An 18755-nucleotide genomic window follows, 5' to 3' on the forward strand; every position below is an offset into this window, starting at 1 on the left:
TTCAGAGCGGGCCGCTTGCAGCTCTCGAGAACCGCTCATCCAAACAACTTCAGACTCGACGCCGCGCCTCCTTGGCTGCTCGGCAACACACCGGCCAAGTGCGAAGTCGGTCGAATAAACGGTTGTGGAGAAAATCAAAGGACAGACACACTGACAAGAGATTCCTTCCAGGTCAGTTAGGTTTTGTGTTTTGTTGAAGAGCGGTGTGTAAATATTTGGCCACCCTACCACGAGAGCCCAAGACGTCCCTGCACGCCCGGCAACCAGCAGGCAGACTAGGACCAACAGCGGTCAGACGCACTTCCTGATACGGGTTGGAAATAAAGGCTCCAAAATACACACGGTCCAAAATTCACAATATGTAGTCTGAACTTCACCAAAATAAAAGCAACAACGAATTAGAGAAGAGAAAAACACACCCGGTCTTCACGATCCTTTGAAATGTAAAAATCCACACGACTGACGCTGCTTTTCTTTTTGCAACCAAATCTTCCTCTCCGGTGTTCCCTCTCCTGCTCCCCGCTCAGTTTCAGGTTGTGGTTGACAACTAGCGGGGGGCTCTGGTTGTTTGATCAAGTGATCAGGGATGATTGTGACTGGGGGTTCCCTGTGCATGCAGAGCCTCCATGTCACTTACGAGCAGCAAACCCCGTGTGTCCGAGACATCACACAGGCCTCTCTTGTAGGTTAGTCATGGAAAAGGAGAACCGTGCGAGTTTTCCTTTGGTGTCTGGCAGCAAAAAACTTGCAGCATCAGGTGTTTGAGTTCATTTTGGGGGGGGGGGGGCAATTACCCCACTCTTCCGAGCCGTCCCGGTCTCTGCTCCACCCCCTCTGCCGATCCGGGGAGGGCTGCAGACTACCACATGCCTCCTCCCATACATGTGGAGTCGCCAGCCGCTTCTTCTTCTTCACCCGAACAGGTGCCCCCACCAACCAGAGGAGGCGCTAGTGCAGCGACCAGGAAACACAACCATATCCGGCTTCCCACCCGCAGACACGGCCAATCGTGTCTGTGGGGACGCCCGGCCAAGCCGGAGGCACCACGGGGATTTGATCCGGCGATATCCATGTTGGCAGGCGACGGAATAGACTGCCATGCCACCTGGACGCCCCTGTTTGAGTTAATGTGCCTTACTTGACACCACACGTCCTGCGACATGACTTCTGCGCATGCGCACATGGCGATGACGCTAATGAAACGACACATGGTGCAGCCCTGCGTCCCGTCACATGACAAGCACATGTTCATCGTTGTTACATCTTTTATCTGCAATTAATCTACATTTCCTTTGAAAGTACAGTCCTGTGTTTCAATGCATTTTTGATTCCTCTTACTATTTCAGTGACAGCGGCAGTGGGTAGCCCCCTTTGGTTCCTGTAAATAGTTTTTTTTGTTGTTTTCGTTGAATTGCGTCAGAGTGGATTATAATTGTGTGTGCAAATGGTGCACACACAATTATCTCTGTGTATCTCTGAAGGCTATTTCCTATAGGCACTTGTGCTATCATTGTATTTCCTACTAAGTGTAATGTGAGTTGTTTGGTTAGCTTCTATTAACATTCATGGGAAAGCTAATTCACTCCGTGTTGGAAGATCAGGAACCGAAACAAAGGATGACGAACACACTCGAACCCTTCTGCCTTGAGCCTGAGGATGCACTATTATGGACTCTTTATGCAAAAAATGGGATGAGAATTCATTATTTGTTGATGTCTTTGTTCTGTTATGTTTATGTGCCTTTCCCAAATAAAGATACAATAAAAAAAAAAGAAAAAGAAAAAAGTACAGTCCTGCATCCAATGTAAACCAGAGGATTGCCCTGCTACCAAAGAACAATCCACAGGACAGGAAGCTGCTGTCAGTCCCAGATTGATTGACAGGTCTCGTAATACAAGGACGAACAGTAAACAACATTTAAATCTGAGTTTCTAATGTTTCCTGGTGGTGTAAAACGTTTTCTCACATCACCAACGCTTGTAAAGATTCCATATTTTCCATTACCATCGACCGAGAAAGACACAAAACGCTTATTTTACATCTAGAAGTCAAACTCTTCAGTTATGTGTGTAAATATACCTCCATTTGATATGGTCAAATAAATCCGATGGGGCCTTTAACACTAGGGGGTGTAAGAAAGTATGGATACACTCGAGCATGGCGATATTATCTTTTGTGATACTGTATTGATTCTCAAAACCACTATATGGTTTTTTAATTGTTTACATGTAAAGGTTGGTGACAAACATGTTGTGTTGTGTGTCACCCCACGACCGCTAGACAACAGTGTTGTAATCTATCTTCGGCCATTTGACTTTTCCACTCCAACCCAACAACGTAAACGGAGACAGGAAGTAGCGTAAGCACACAGAACACAGGCCTGTGAAACCACAATATGTCGCCTTTCTTAAAGTATCGCGACATATCGTGATATACTGAGTGGTAACTCCTGTATCGGGATACGTATCGTATCACCAGAGTCTCACCAACACACAGCCCTACTTCACACCGTGTTGTAGAAACTGGCAAATGACATGAGGACATTTTATTTATAATAAAGTTTCTCCTCCTGACAAATACAATAAAGTAATGTCTTGCACACAACATGTCAGCGACTCAATGAATGGGAGTGAGACAGAGAGAACAACAACGATCTTTTCCCATCAAACAAACTAGCCAACAGCACATCAATGTCCACATTCTTCTGAAGATGCCCAGCCAAGACTGGCTGTCAATCAATCAATCAATCTCCCGCCCCTCAATAAATCCCCCCCGGCCGGCGTTCCATTTCATTCAGGTATGCGTCAAATAACAGAAGTTTGCAGCGCCTCCAAACACCGTTTTATGGGACCTTGAACTAAAAAGTCCCTAAAAGTATTTTCCCCAGGGTCTGGTGTCCACCGGCAGGTCCAGGAGCTGATGTGTAAAGATCCTGTGGACCTGGACGACAGACAATCGAGTTGCACGTTAATGAAAAGGTTTATCCCAGGGGGCTTTTGGTTGCGGCAAGCGCAGGAATCTTGGCGCAGTGGTTCGACAGAACAGCTGCCACCCCACCCCACCCCACCCCAACACACACACACAAGCCCGCCCCCCTGCTGTCATCCCGTCATCCCCATGACAGCCTCCGAGAGCACAGGACAGATGGCGGGCTATGCCTCATGGGACAGGTATTGTTCCGTTTTGCGCCCCCTCCACCCTCACCTCACCTTTCCAAGCAGCATTTGTCAGACAGGAGTTGCCTTGTTAAGCTGGGTACACATTACACCAACTGACAGTATTTCCAATGTCACATTTAAAGTGAGATAGTTCACCCCCCGACATGGGTTGTGTGTGTGTGTGTGATTGCAGGGACACTTACCAGTGAGTGAAGGGAGTTCTCATAGTTTGGGGAGGACGGGTTCTGTCCACCAGCGCGGGGCCACTGGTTGGTACCTGCTGAGAGTTTCGGGGAGAATCACAATTACCACCCCGAAAAGATAAACCCCTTCTACTGCCCACTGCTTACACCGACACCAACCGCCATTTGTGAGATTATGACCACCGACCAGCGTTTAGCTGTAGTCTCTACGTACTCCTGCGTCAGACATTAAGGTGCAGCACAGGACAGATTAAATCAGTGTAATGACAGAGCTAGAAGATAAGGCGAATGGCGAGAAGGTGTTTATGGGGTACACTGTTTAAAACAATTCAAGCTATCCCACTTGACTGGCTGAGGTTTTTTCCATTCCCCCAAACCGGACCTTCATTAGTGCCCTTCATGAATTAAACTTTGGAAGAGCTCCCCTAAAACCTAATAAAGAAACCATCAACGGGCACAACTACATCTGCTCTCAGATGTCTACAGTCACCTCAGTCCGTTTACCGTGTTGATGTGACGTTGTGCTAATTAATACCGGAGCTCATCTTAAAGTTTATTAGATAGAGTTACTGAGGTAGGCGGGACTCCCTGAAATGTTAGAAAAACAGTCAACTGCTGACTGACAGCTAGCTTAACATGAAGTATTTAAACATGCTAGCAGCCATGTTTCCACCCAAACCACTTTTTTTGGGGGGGTTTCCCCCCTTTTCTCCCCAGTTGTATCCGGCCAACCACCCCACTCTTCCTCTGATACATATGGAGGCGTTTCGCCAGGGGGACGTAACGCGAGGGAGGATCACGCTATTCCCCTCCTGAACTGGTGCCCCGACCGACCAGAGGAGGCGCCAGTGCAGCGACCAGGATACATACCCACATCCGGCTTCCCACCTGCAGACACGGCCACTTGTGTCTGTAGGGACGCCCGACCGAGCCGGAGGTAACGCGGGGATTTGAACCGGTGATCCCTGTGTTGGCAGGCAGCGGACTAGACCGCTACGCCACCCAGACGCCCCTCCACGCCACACTTTAAGTGGATTTTAAGATGCAAATGTGAATCAGTTGTTTCCTTTGGCAGGTTTCAAGGGAATCAACATCTATCTGTGCACAGAAGACAAGACGATGTCCCCCACAACATTACAGGGACGGACAGACATGGACTGACGTTGAACTACAGGCCAGTTTCCACCACTTTCCGTGGCAGACTATATCTATCGACAAGTCAACATTTCCACCTCCAGCAAGAGTAAAAACTTATCTGAACTATTGGGTTTTGGGTTTTGTTGATGTTGTGACGGTTCTTTGCAGAAACAGCTCGATCAGCTTCTGAGACTGGGACTTCTGCTGTGGTTGTTTTTCCCTTCACCTTTTCCTCCATGACAGATATTTTTAACTTGAGGATCCAGTTACATCATTTCCTTGTGACTGAACTGCATCCTGTGCCAGTAGCCAGTAGAGGTTTGGTCCATCAGTCGCTTTGACAAAGGGGCAGACGCTACATCCGCTCGTTACTGAGCTCCGAGCTAAGGAAGGCCACAGAACAATACCGGCACAGATAAGAGCCGGCTGAGACCTAGTGCCTTTTCCAACACTCGCGTCTTCTGACCGGTGGCTTTTAAATACGCGAGCATGATCAGACATGCTGTGTGGTCTACCAGGTGGCCGTTCTGACGGCCCGGCCATCTGAAACTCATCACATCAGATAAATGTGACACCAGCATCCCAGATTATCAATCACACACCGGGCAGAGCTTTACCATCAACACGACCCGTCCGCCAGCTTCAGGACTCAACAGAACGTCGAAACCCAAAGAAACGAAGACGACCTGTTAACGTTTCGCTCTGACACGTCACAGTGTTTCTGACGGAGCTGACGCTCGTACTGGATCTAATATGGAAGGCTGGCGTCCATTCTGTTTTACTGATGACAACAAAAAAAAAATGAAAAAAATGTTAACCCCACCTAAATGCGGTTGTTTTGTCTCATTTATAAAGTATTTAGGGCGTCTGGGTGGCGTGGAAGTCTATTCTGTTGCCCACCAACGCCCACCGGCGTTGGTGGGCAACAGAATAGACTTCCACGCCGATTCGAATCCCTGTGTAACCTCCGGCTTGGTCGGGTGTCCCTACAGACACAAGTGGCCGTGTCTGCGGGTGGGAAGCCGGATGCCGGTATGTGTCCTGGTCACTGAAAAGAAGTGGCTGGCGACTCCACACGTATGGGAGGAGGCATGTGGTAGTCTGCAGAACCTCCCCGGATCGGCAGAGGGGGTGGAGCAGAGACCGGGACGGCTCAGAAGAGTGGGGTAATTGGCCAAGTACAATTGGGGAGAAAAATGGGAATGAATGAATGAATGAGAGAGCCTGTTAACTCCGCCTAAATGCATTTTATGAAGTATTTAACATGTTTTCAGTAACCTGCGTAAAACGAAGCAGTGATTTATCAGACGTACATCTCTTCGAAATGGCCGGTGTACTTATTCAAGCTCATGTGAGGTAAAAATGGTCAGGAACAGTCATTTATGCACAAATTCGCTCTTCTCACGATTTAGAGAAAAGCTGTATTGTGAATTGGGGGTCGATGGTTTGTCCTTTTTAAAACGCGGGTCCCCAGAAGAGAAGGTTTGGGACACAGTGGTGTAGAGTATTCCAGCTTAGCAGGGGAAATAATTCAACTCTGTCAGAAAGTCGGAGCAGTTTTTTGAAGTTGGGAGTGATCCAGGAGGTCGATACGAAGAGTCGTACGGCTGAGGGAGGAGTAAATTTGAGGTTGATCTGGTGTAAATTACCATTGTGAGAGCAGGAATCCACATCTGCTCATCACATTTCCAACGCGAGTCGGTGTCTAGTTCTGTCTCTCTGTTTCTAAAGGGCGACTCCGTTCGAGTACACGTGAGTGCCGGGCCGGGCCTTCAACAAACATCCTTAATGGACTCGGACAATACCGAAGCCTGTGGAGGCATTTAGATGAGCTGGTGTTTGTGGGCCTTTCCGGCTTGCAGCGCCGTCTGGTCCTCATTATGGTGGAGGGACGCCAAGCCCGGCCTCCATCTTAGTAAATACAGTCTGCAGACGGGGACTTCAATTTGGTTATCAGTCCATCATTAAAGCCGTGGGTGAAAACGGTGTTTGGATATAATTCTCCCGCTAACAAAGGGGTGGGTAGTCGGGGACAGGGAGGGAGAGCGCTGGTATTTTAATAGACAACAGTCTGATGAGAAATGCTTCATCGTAATGCCGTTAATGAGATGCATCCATCACTCTGGAGGCTTTCTCCATCAAATGCACATAAAAAACTGAGTTTAACTGCTTGAGTTCTTTTCTAAAGAGGACTTGCTTCCCCCCCCCCCACCTACCCAGTGGTGGTGTGCCAGGACGGGTTGTGTGGTGCAGACGTCTACGCTGACCTGTAGTGTGGGGATGCTTCCTCTCATCTAACATCTCTGCCTGCATTTCCCCCATCATGTGACAGCAGCCGCCCTCCTCTGCCCCACGACTTCCAAAAATGTCTCCCTTTAATTTACATCACAATGCCTCAAACGTGTGGAGGCCGATTTATGAATTATAAAATGCAAAACATCAACGCAACCTTGCTGGAAAATCCACGAGTCCAACATCTGTCCCAAGAGTTCCTCCAGTGTCACAGGAGTCTGTTTCCAGTCTTTGAAAGTCTGTTCTTCTTTCTTATTCCATCCACCCATCCATCATCCACCCATCATCCAAACTGCTTATCCTGCTCTCAGGGTTGCGGGAATGCTGGAGCCTATACCAGCAGTCACTGGGTGGCAGGCGGGGAGACACCCTGGACAGGCCGCCACACAGCCCCCCCCCCACACACACACACATACATTCATACCTAGGGACAATGCAGTACGGCCGAGTCACCTGACCTACATGTCTTTGGACTGTGGGAGGAAACCGGAGCACCCAGAGGAAACCCAGCAGACACGGGGAGAACATGCAAACTCCACACACAGGACGACCCGGGACGACCCCCAAGGTTGGACTACCCAGGACCTTCTTGTTGTGAGGCGACCGCGCTAACCACTGCACCACCGTGCCGCCCTTACTTCTTATTATCACAGTTAAATACAATAAACTCCACTGTCGATACAAAAGACAGCTTTCTTATTGATATAACTAGAAGAAACTTTATTGCCCGCTGCACTGGCTTGTTGCAGTAGAAAATCAGACATGAATAGAAGAATAACAACACAATCTTCTCCAACAGAAGAGAGTGGAGGTACAAGATAAGCAGGTTAAACTGCACAATCTCAGTTTAACACAGAAACCAGTTCCTATGAAACCAGAACTCTCCGACTAAACGATAGTTGAAGTTGGTTTTCTACAGCCGATGTCCCACATGCAGGCATCAGGACACAAAGGCCGTGTCCGTTATGGAGAACCTGAGCCCGGCCTGGTAACAGACCCCTGAATTATGCAAATACATCGTCTTAGCTACAAGGATGTTTGTTGGACATGTTTTGCAGTTCGGGCCTCTTTTTCTCTTAACGTCTCCCCTAAAATGGTATTTCAGCGACGAAGAGTGTTGGGAAGCCGGAGACCAGCACTTGAAAACTTGGGTAGGCTCCTGACAAACAGGAAGATTACATCTTCTAAACAGGGCCGTGTTTAGAAAAGGACTTCCCACACATTCATCCCCCATAATAATAAAGCCGTACCCTGCTAGGCCCTCCCCAACGCTTCGGTTTCCATGTTCCTCCACACAAACGGACTTAGCAAAATCAGACTTTCATTAACCAGCTATTAAAAGCTACTTGGGGAGAGGAAATGAGAAATCCTCTGTGGGGCCTCAGTTTTCTCCCTGGCGTGAACCAGACAGGAACTCCTCCTCAACCTCCTTTGGCGAGCCGCCGCGGTGAAAAACGAGCCCGGGGCTCTGGTCCCCACATGTAGCAGAGAGGGCTAATTGAACAAAGCAGCCTTGAGTAATGTGCTGTGCACCGGCCTCATCCTCATGATGAATGGCTTCTGTGGTGAACATCAACATCGGGCCAAATTTGGTGCCAGTTTCAAAGTCCTTTATTAAATAAGCTCCAGATACATAATCTAATTGTAAAACAGATAACTACACTATGAAGCAACAGCAAGAAAAAAAATCAAAAAATTAAATATTATATATATGTGTGTGTGTGTGTGTATATGTATGTATGTATGTATGTATGTATATATATATATGTGTGTATGTATGTATATATATATATGTATATATGTATAAAATCCAGTGGGTCAAGTAAATTCTTTATGAGACAGTACAAGCCTGTTACATGCCATAAGCAATCATCGTTCTTTCATTTCTTTCTATTTTGTGGATGTATATTCAAGGGCGTAGGAAAGAGTTTTATATTGGGGGAGGGGGGGGCCCTGTAGCGGGGTCCGGCGCATTGCTTATGGCATGAAACAGGCTTGTACTGTCTCATAAAGAATTTACTTGACTCACTGGATTATATATATATATAAATGTGTGTGTGTGTGTGTGTGTATATGTATATATTCAATATACATTTTAATTTTATTATAATTATAACTGAACTTTTAAGACAGTCATGTGATTTTTGATATTATCTTCCACCAATGAAAGCCTTGAATTTGTGATTGAGTTTAAATGACTATAGACAAAAGACGATCTCAATATGTTTAATGACAAGGATTAATTTTGATTTTGCGTTTAAAGGCCCAACCTGTGATTTATCTGACCATATCAGATGGAGGTATATTCACATAGGTAAGTGAGGGGTGTGAGTTGCAGATGTAAAATAATCATGTTGTGTCCCTCTCACCAGATGGTAACAGAACATGTGGGCGTGTTTGACTCCATCTTCACAGCCATTAGAGATGTGAACAAACCTTTTATGGCATCAGAACACATAGAAACTCAGAGTTAGCATTGTTCACTGTCGGTCCTTGTATTAAGACACCTGTCAATCAATCTGGGAGTGACAGCAGCTTCCTGTCTCCTGCGGTTTATATTTTGGTAGCAGGCGACCCTTTGGATTACATCTGAATTAAGGACTGCGGCTTCAAACTCACACATAATGGACGACTGAAATGATGACTTGGTCTTTGAATGGCCTGACGTATGGCGTTCATATCCTCCCAGGTATGGCATGCTGCCGTGGATGACATGTACACCGAGGGGGTGGGGGGTGGGGGTGGGGATCCACCCCATTTTTCCCTCATCAGCTGAGTTACCCTCCAACCCCCGACCCCCCTCATTCCACCCGCTGGCAGATAAATGTGGCCTTTTTGCAGCCTGGTCCATGGTGGGGGTGGGTGGGGGCAGGTAACAGCTGTCCATGGGCCAGGGCAACAGCTGAGGATGAGGGGGGCATATGTAGAGACAGCTGTCGACACTACATTACCCCACATGGCATAACTGCCCACTAAAACAACACACCGGGCTTTCCCTTCGCTCTCTTCCCCCCGATTCTCTCTCTCTCTCACTCTGTTTCTCCCCCTCTCTCTCTACATTTCTCCCTGGCTTCTCGTCAACATGTCTGTCATGTCATGTATTCCTCCCTCACATGGACGTTTTACCGAGAGCCAAAGACTCGATGTCGAGCATCGTCTCGTCGGCGTGAGATTTTAAAAAGACTCATCACACTTCGATTCACTTCAACGTCCTCGTTTCTGTCAAAACACCGGATCTCCGTCTGTGAAACTCCACTAAAGCAGGGACAGACTTGTCTGCCTTATCTCGAGTCAACTCCCAAAGAGGAACTGGTTTCGGTAGACCGCACTTTACAACAACAATGTGTTTTTAATCAAAGCTACTCAATTAAACCCTTACATCAGTGATCTCTGACGTCCCACCACACCGCAGGCCTGCTCAGTCTGGACTGTGTTGGGACGTGTCATTGGCCATCGCTGTCACAATATCTGTCGAGACTCGATCATCACGAAGCGATTTCTGTCCGGCTTTACAAACGCTAAAACTCAAAAGCTTTTCATTCACTTTCAAATGCGCTCGCGTCACACCGCCCACAGAGTTTACGCTATCCGCCGATTTCTACAAACAGAAACTCCGTCCAAGCCAACACCTAGATGTTATCCATGTAAGTGCCTCAGCTGTGTTCTTGGAATTGGGGTGTATTTTATCCATTCCATCCATTATCCGAACCGCTTCTCCTGCTCTCAGGGTCGCGGGGATGCTGGAGCCTATCCCAGCAGTCACTGGGCGGCAGGCGGGGAGACACCCTGGACAGGCCGCCAGGCCATCACACAGGGCCCACACACACACACACACACACATTCACACCTAGGGACAATTTAGTACGGCTGATTCACCTGACCTACATGTCTTTGGGAGGAAACCCACGCAGACACAGGGAGAACATGCAAACTCCACAGAGAGGATGACCCGGGACGACCCCCAAGGTTGGACTACCCCGGGGATTGAACCCAGAACCTTCTTGCTGTGAGGCGACCATGCTAACCACCGCGCCACTGTGCCGCCCTCAGGTGTATTTTAATTAGATAAAAACAGACGAACACAAACTCTAAAACTTGCAGCACTGATGTCACACATCCAGCATGTCTCTCAGTTATGAGCATTCGTATCTACCGTTCTTGCATAGGAAGAGCTTTGAGAGGCTCTGGTTTAGCTTTCCCTCACGCAGTTCAGGCTAATTACCTGGAAATACACACTAGTCAAAGCCTTGTCGTGCATTTAAATAGCATTTAAGTGGTTTGTCCTAAATCTTAACAGACTGAATTCAACTAATTTGATTGGTAAACAATAATCAGAACGGAGCTAAAAACGGCGTTCAAGTTAGCCACACTCGTCTGGGGAAAATGGAAAATGCCGTTTTCATGTCAAGAACGGGTCAACACTTTGATGAGAGCTACTAAACAAGCATTGTCAGGTCCTTTTCAAAAAGTCTGCTAGCCACACTGAAACACCAAAAACGACAGAAAAACGCTGAATTCTCGTCTGCTGGGCATGTGCAGATCAGCAGCTGGCTAGAGCCAGGACCACATGCTCGCCATACATCAGCGTTTCCGAAAAGCTTCCTTCTGATGTCCAAGCTGCAACGTGAGACTGGCGTTTCAAATTCAGCCACTTCGCAGAATGTTTGCAACAAAAGTGTGTTTTTGGTGGTTGAAAATGCCAGCTTAGTGTGGACGGAAGACCAAGACAGAACAGAAAAAAACTGTATCTTGAAACTAACCCGTGTTAGTGTGGAAATGGCCCCAAATTTTACGACGTGGCCTCAATTCCCATGTTTTTCTAATTAAATGGTAAGTAGAGGAGTCTCATTCTCCTGCCGTCACGTGACACGGGTGTCTAATGTGGGTTTGAGCTGAAAAGAGTGGAGACTGATGCTCTACCTGCCCTCGCAGACGGAGTGCCGGCCGCAGTCACCGCGGTACCCGTGGAGGATGAACCCGCCGTGACTGCCAGGGGTGATGGAGAGCCCACAGGTGTGGACGGGTTGGATGGAAAGCTGCTGCTGGTGTGGTCAGGCGAGTAAATCTATGGAGCAAGAGAGAAACAGAGGAGGAGATGAGTGGAAGAACAGATGATGGGGGCAAGAGAGAAAAATCACTGCAGGTCATTCTCCACTCGGTTTTACAGCATGTTTTACTGTCGTACAGTCCAAAATTGGCTCACCAATTGCGAGGATTTTACAATCAAGGAGTCCATTAAAATGTTCTATCATGAGCTGTTAACGGTTATCTGTATTGTCAGTGAGGGCTTCAAAAAATGACATTGAAAATTAAAATGGAAAAATGAAAAAAAAAACACAAAACACACACAACAATGATATTCAAACTTTTAACAACTCCCTGCTCCAGTCAGTATGTGTTCACATACAGTCCTCTGGCAAGCTGCAGAGAAGACAACATGAACAACATGTCGGGATGGATTCAGTTGTGACAGTGTAGATTCCCGACAGTATTTATGTGTACACGAATAATATTTGGGGTCAACTGTTCAAAGCAATGGGGAGTGCAGAAGAGAGGTGAAGAAGAGAGGGCAGGCAGGGTGGAGTGGGTGGAGAAGAGTGTCAGGAGTGATTTGTGACAGAAGGGTACCAGCAAGAGTTAAAGGGAAGGTTTACAAGATGGTAGTGAGACCAGCTATGTTATATGGTTTGGAGACAGTGGCACTGAGGAAAAGACAGGAGGTGGAGCTGGAGGTGGTAGAGATGAAGATGATAAGATTTTCATTGGGAGTGATGAAGAAGGACAGGATTAGGAACGAGTATATTAGAGGGACAGCTCAGGTTGGAGGGTTTGGAGACAAAGCAAGAGAGGCAAGATTGAGATGGTGTGGACATGTGTGGAGGAGAGATGCTGGGTATACTGGGAGAAGGATGCTGAATATGGAGCTGCCAGGGAAGAGGAGAAGAGGAAGGCCAAAGAGGAGGTGTATGGATGTGGTGAGGGAGGACATGCATGTGGCTGGTGTGACAGAGGAAGACGCAGACGACAGGAAGAGATGGAAATGGATGATCCGCTGTGGCGACTCCTAACGGGAGCAGCTGAAAGAAGATTTATGTGTGCAAGAGTGCCCGTGCATCATGCTCATGTAAAAGCGTGGTGGTACATTGAGAACTTCTGGGGTAAAACATCTTCACATCTGCTGGTGTTGGAACACCGTCTTGAATCAGAAATGATCAAATCCCCTGAAAGTCCTGAGACGCGATGCCTCGACTTTCTTCCACAACAAATTTGCCGTTGTGTCCTTTCATCTGGTGCACATTTAGTGAACAGGGCAGATGGAAAACCTGGAGGCCGACACACAGATACGGCCGGATGTTTGAGACGTGTCGGGTCCTCTCCATTTCCTAGTCTTAAAACGCTAATTTTCCACCGACTAAAAAGAGGTATTAGCAAGCTGTGGCTTGCTGAGGCGGCCAAATGAGTGACGTTACAGAGGTGAAGTATTCAGCGATCGATCATCCGTCACTTAATATTTCAGTGTTTGCATTCTGTCACCCAACTGTACTCATAACGTCAGCTAAGCCACAACATAAGGCAATATCACGCTGACTCGGCGTGGGCAGAGAGAAGTGCTGCTACTCGGATTTCTTCTCCCGGTTCAGCAGCGGGTGTGTCCGGCGGACATGTTCAGATGTTTACCCGACCTGTTTATAAAATGTCCACAGCCTTGTAAATAGATATGGCTGATAGCTTACATCCTCCAACTTACATTTCTTTTCTTTTTTTTTCTTTGTGGTTTTTCTCCCCAATTGTATCCGGTCAATCACCCCACTCTTCCGAGCCACCCCGGTCGCTGCTCCACCCCCTCTGCTGATCCGGGAAGGGCTGCAGACTACCGCATGCCTCCTCCCATACACGTGGAGTCGCCAGCCGCTTCTTTTCACCTGACAGAGAGGCGTTTCACCAGGGGGACGTAGCACGTGTGAGGACCACGCTATTCCCCCCAGTTCACCCTCCCCCCCAAACAGGCGCCCCGGCCGACCAGAGGAGGCGCTAGCGTAGCGACCAGGACACATACCCACATCCAGCCTCCCACCCGCAGACACAGCCAATTGTGTCTGTAGGGACGCCCGACCAAGCCGTAGGCAACACGGGGAATCGAACCGGAGACCCCTGTGTTGGTAGGAAACGGAATAGACCGCCACGCTACCTGGACGCCCTTGCACCTTACATTTCTGACAAATGAGAAACTGCTTCCGATAGCAGAAGGTAATGCGAGCAAGCCCTTGGAAAAACGAGACGAGCACTCGAATTGAAGAAACCAAAACCAAAACAACAAATGGAAGAAAAGTGAACCCCTCCCTCTGCAACACCTCCACTTGGCTGAGTTCATCCTTACCAGGTCTAAACCAGACAAGTTCTGTCAACATGGAAGATAATACCAAGGTCAGGGAATTTTAGGACAACTTGTCCATCACACACTGGGAGAGGATACAGGAGATTCCATCTTCAACATCCAATGGGATTTCATTTACAAATGCTGGATTAAAGCGCAGCACACAGCCCTGATTTCCCCTTTCATAAGAGGATGTGGAACGTGTCTCCGGGAGGCTGGGGTATTAGGGGTTGGAGCCCGCTAATTAGCTGACAAAGAGAGGAAAAAAAAAAAAAACAATGTAAAAACCCCCAGTAGCTCCACAGAGCATTCTGTTAAACGTCGGGATCAAACCGAGCTTGCAGAAACCATTTGACGTTTGCAGGGAGGATAGAACGGACTCATTATCAATAATCTCCTTATTCACTGCTGATCTCTGGGCTTTAGTGTTTCAATCAACTCTCAAGCCGAGGCCGGGTTTGTACACAGAGAGAGAGACAGACAGAGAGACAGAGAGACAGACAGAGAGAGAGACAGGAAGACAGAGAGAGAGAGAGACAGACAGATAGAGAGAGACAGACAGACAGACAGACAGACAGACAGACAGACAGAGACAGACAGACAGACAGACAGACAGACAGAGACAGACAGACAGATAGAGAGAGACAGACAGACAGACAGACAGAGACAGACAGACAGACAGACAGAGAGAGAGAGACAGACAGAGACAGACAGACAGACAGAGAGACAGACAGACAGACAGAGAGACAGACAGAGACAGAGAGACAGACAGACAGACAGACAGACAGAGAGAGAGAGAAAGGTCATTGATTCCACAAGCTTTTGTCGACTCTTAAATCATGGTGTGCATCTCTGTGCTCCGAGTCTTCACCCTCGGACCCTCAGTTTAGTTGGCGAGTGTGGAGGATCGGCGGCGGTGACACGGGCGCTTTAAAACCACCAAGAGTCAAAAGAAATCTCCACGTATTTCTCAGCTCATCGGTGGAGGAGCCGTTTATAACCGTGACTCCTGACCCAACAATAAATATACGGCCGGCTATTCTTGCTCCCTCCCCGCGCCGGCCTGCCACGTCCAGAATTAATCACGGCTCATTTTGCCGGAATAAATGAAGCCCCGCCCTCTCATCAGTTCTGCTCCTGCGGCCAGCGGGAGGCCAATAAGAACGGCCTCTTTAAAGCGGACGGAGAACAAAAGCCCCCACAAAGGGCGGGCCACAGCGGTTAGACACTCCTCTGTGACCCCCCCCCATCCCGACCAGAACACTCCCATCCCCCCCCCTTCACCAAAACCCGACCCGACCGTGTCCGTTTCCCCGCAGCTTTGTCATGCTAATAGAATTGAGTCTGTAGCTACAAAAAGACTTCATCTGTGATCTGCACGGTGTGTCAGGATGCCGCTTATGGACGTCCCAGACGCAGGGCCACTAACCTTGTACACATCACACACTGCTCATTAAAGCTTGTGCGTCCTTCACACAAAACAACAAAACGAAACAGGAGCCCACAACAGGTTTGTCTGAGGCCGTCTGAGCGACAGACCCATCGCCAATCGCCGATTCAAAATAAGGCCTCACTTTACAAAGTCCATATTGTGGATATTTTGGGGTTCTTGCCACACTGATGTGTGTGTGTGTGTACCCCGTGTATCATGTTCAACATCGTTTTATTGTTTTACAGATGGCAAATATATTTAGTGTTACAGGAGACTTATATAGAAATGCAGCTGCCAAGGTTGAACCCTTAACGGTGGCGAGCTGAGAAGAAACCTGCGAAGGTCAGATTCCCTCTCACCTACTGTCCATCCACCCGTTATCCGAACCGCTTGTCCTGCTCTCAGGGATGCTGGAGCCTATCCCAGCAGTCACTGGGCGGCAGGCGGGGAGACACCCTGGACGGGCCACCGGACCATCACACAGGGCCCACACACACACATACACCTTCACACCTAGGGGCAATTCAGCACAGCCGATTCACCTGACCTACATGTCTTTGGACTGTGGGAAGAAACCGGAGCCCCCGGAGGAAACCCACGCAGACACGGGGAGAACATGCAAACTCCACACAGAGGACGACCCGGGACGACCCCCAGGGTTGGACTACCGCGGGGCTCGAACCCTCTCACCTACTGGGTGAAAACGTTTCTCTTCCTCTGAATGAAGAAGATATCCTTTGAGTCACAGGAGCTGTTTGGCCTCAAGCCCCAGAACTGTCTGTCTGAAGCGGTGTGGTCTGTCAGTACCGGTTAACTATGCTGCTCCAGCCAGTGGACAGTGTTGTTCATTAACATGACAAATCACACATGAGAGTTCAGGTACGTCCACTGTCTACTCATTCGTACCGCGCTGTTTTATGTCCACATCACGCCGGTCCTCTACAGCCGTCAGACGGTGGAATATAAGCTCCTGTCAAACAACAGTCCCGGTGAGGAGACCGGGACCACCACCGTGCAGAACGGAGGTTAAATCTAACTTCCAGTTCCTAGAGACGTCCATCTGTCCATGCGGTTTATCAACTGACTTGTATGGATGAACACCCAGAAACCCGCGAGTCACTGACAGCCAAAAAAAAAAAAACAAGTGATACGTTCTACAAGAAATCAGATACACGAGCTTGATTATCCAAACTAGTGTGTAATCCATAGGCTTTAAGAGTATTTTCATAATGTACAATTCTCTTTCTTGAATACTCTTAGTTTAAGCTCACAATTATCCAGGCTTAGGCCCAAAAACAACTATAAACATATCCTCTGGGCTTTTTTAATCAGCATTCGGCGTAGCACTTAATTCCCAGCATGTCTACTGAGGTCACCTTCTTTCAGAGGCCGAAGCGGGCCATTATTCTAATGCACGGTCTCCATTTGCAGAGAAATCAGAACACACGTCAGCTTATGGGCGCCGAGGAGGTGGTCACGGGAAACACCAAACCTGACAGGGGGTGAGTTCTGTCTGTCTGACAGCAAACAGCCGATGCTACATCAGAAACGTCCAAGTGTCATTTAAGATGGTGAGTGGATGTTCTCAAACCTTTTACATGTATGACTGATGGAGCTTACCTCAACCACAACCACAGCTCACCGTCACCGTGTGTGTGTGTGTATATCTATATGTATGTATGTCTGTATATGTGTATATATGTATGTATATACGTGTGTGTGTGTATATATATATATATATACCCCCCCCCTTTTTCCCCCCAATTGTACCTGGCCAATTACCCCACTCTTCAGAGCTGTCCTGGTTGCTGCTCCACCTCCTCTGCCGATCCGGGGAGGGCTGCAGACTACCACATGTCTCCTCCCATACATGTGGAGTCACCAGCTGCTTCTTTTCACCTGACAGTGAGGCGTTTCACCAGGGGGACGTAGCGCGTGGGAGGATCACGCTATTCCCCCCAGTCCCCCCCCCCCGAACAGGCACCCCGACCGACCAGAGGAGGCGCTAGTGCAGCGACCAGGACCCACACCCACATCAACATGGGGATTCAAACCGGCGATCCCCATGTTGGTAGGCAATGGAATAGACCGCCATGCTACCCGGACATCCCACCGTGTACATTTTCACCCAAATGACCGTTGAAGCTCGCAGAGCCGATTGGCTGATAAGGAGCAAGAACAGAGAAAACATTCTGTTTCTGTTTACGGGGCCTCGGGCGGCCGGAGACCAGTTTCTTTCCTAGTGCTTCTACTTACTTGACAGCTGTCAGGATGTAGAAAGACTCCAACCGAATATTATAAAATGTTTTCTTAACCACAATAGCCGATAAGTCCCTTTAATTCCACCCCCAACACCCGTGCATGGTGGGAGAGACTGAATGCCGTGCTGCGTGTGGGTTGTGTACTCACGGAGGCTAAAGCCTTTCCCAGTGCGTCTCCAGTCTGTGAGCTTCCGGAGGCGGTCCCCCGATTAGCAGCAGCTAAAAATAAATAAATAAATAAATTGATATAAATAAATTAAAAAAAAACAAAAAACAGAGAGGAGCTCATCAGACATGAATGAGGAGATGTCACAGCACAAGAATCGGCTCTCAGCAGCTGGACCCACGAAACTAAAAGCACTCATGGCTGCTGTCGCTACCCAGCGCCACACTTTCCTGTAACCTCTGATACTTCAGCGTACCCATGACCCCGTCGGCTGCACTGACGGACGGGGTGTGCGTTGTTGTGACGAATGGTGAAGTGCTGGCATTGCTCCGGTGGAAGCTTGACATGGGAGGAAGACTGGCGTTGATGTCTGGAGAGACCGAATGTGGAGGGTAATTCTGAAAGAACAAATCGGGGGAGAAATAAATGTTCAGTTTAAACTGGAAACTATCCGTGTTTGTGTTTGTGTGTGAGAGCGACAGAGAGGAAGAGAGAGGTCTCATTCTGGACACGTTTGTTAAGCCACTGAATGAGAAACACAAAGAGATTCTTCTCCGCGGCTGTGAAAGACCCCACAGTTTCCCCTGATGAAAGGACGGTTATTTGGAGAGTAGAGCAGACAGACAGCTAGCCAGCTAGCTCACTTTGGGGATGGAGTCTCAGCTAGCTGCAGCAGGCAGTGAGACAGGTGGGCAGACAGACAGACAGACAGAGAGCAGATAGAAAGCGGG

At 48.3% G+C, this 18755-nt stretch overlaps 1 protein-coding gene across 7 annotated transcripts in view; it reads right to left on the bottom strand.

Annotated features, from left to right (window-relative positions):
- The window catches only part of tcf12 (transcription factor 12), a 169517-nt gene that overhangs the window by 19277 nt on the left and 131485 nt on the right, over positions 1 to 18755 (bottom strand). For 5 of the 7 annotated variants that reach the window (XR_008810147.1, XM_056278280.1, XM_056278281.1 and 2 more), the window contains 4 exons: positions 18281 to 18422; positions 18007 to 18077; positions 11711 to 11855; positions 3362 to 3438 (listed from right to left, as the gene is read on the bottom strand). Coding sequence is in view for 6 of the 7 variants with exons in the window: in XM_056278280.1 (XP_056134255.1) it covers positions 3362 to 3438; positions 11711 to 11855; positions 18007 to 18077; positions 18281 to 18422 (435 nt within the window). In the remaining variant the exon portion in view is untranslated. The remainder of the gene's footprint in view (positions 1 to 3361; positions 3439 to 11710; positions 11856 to 18006; positions 18078 to 18280; positions 18423 to 18755) is intronic. The other 2 variants (XM_056278282.1, XM_056278285.1) reach the window with 1 other exon arrangement.

The sequence above is a fragment of the Lampris incognitus genome, chromosome 4 (genome assembly GCF_029633865.1).
Source record: "Lampris incognitus isolate fLamInc1 chromosome 4, fLamInc1.hap2, whole genome shotgun sequence".
NCBI classification, from domain to species: domain Eukaryota; kingdom Metazoa; phylum Chordata; class Actinopteri; order Lampriformes; family Lampridae; genus Lampris; species Lampris incognitus.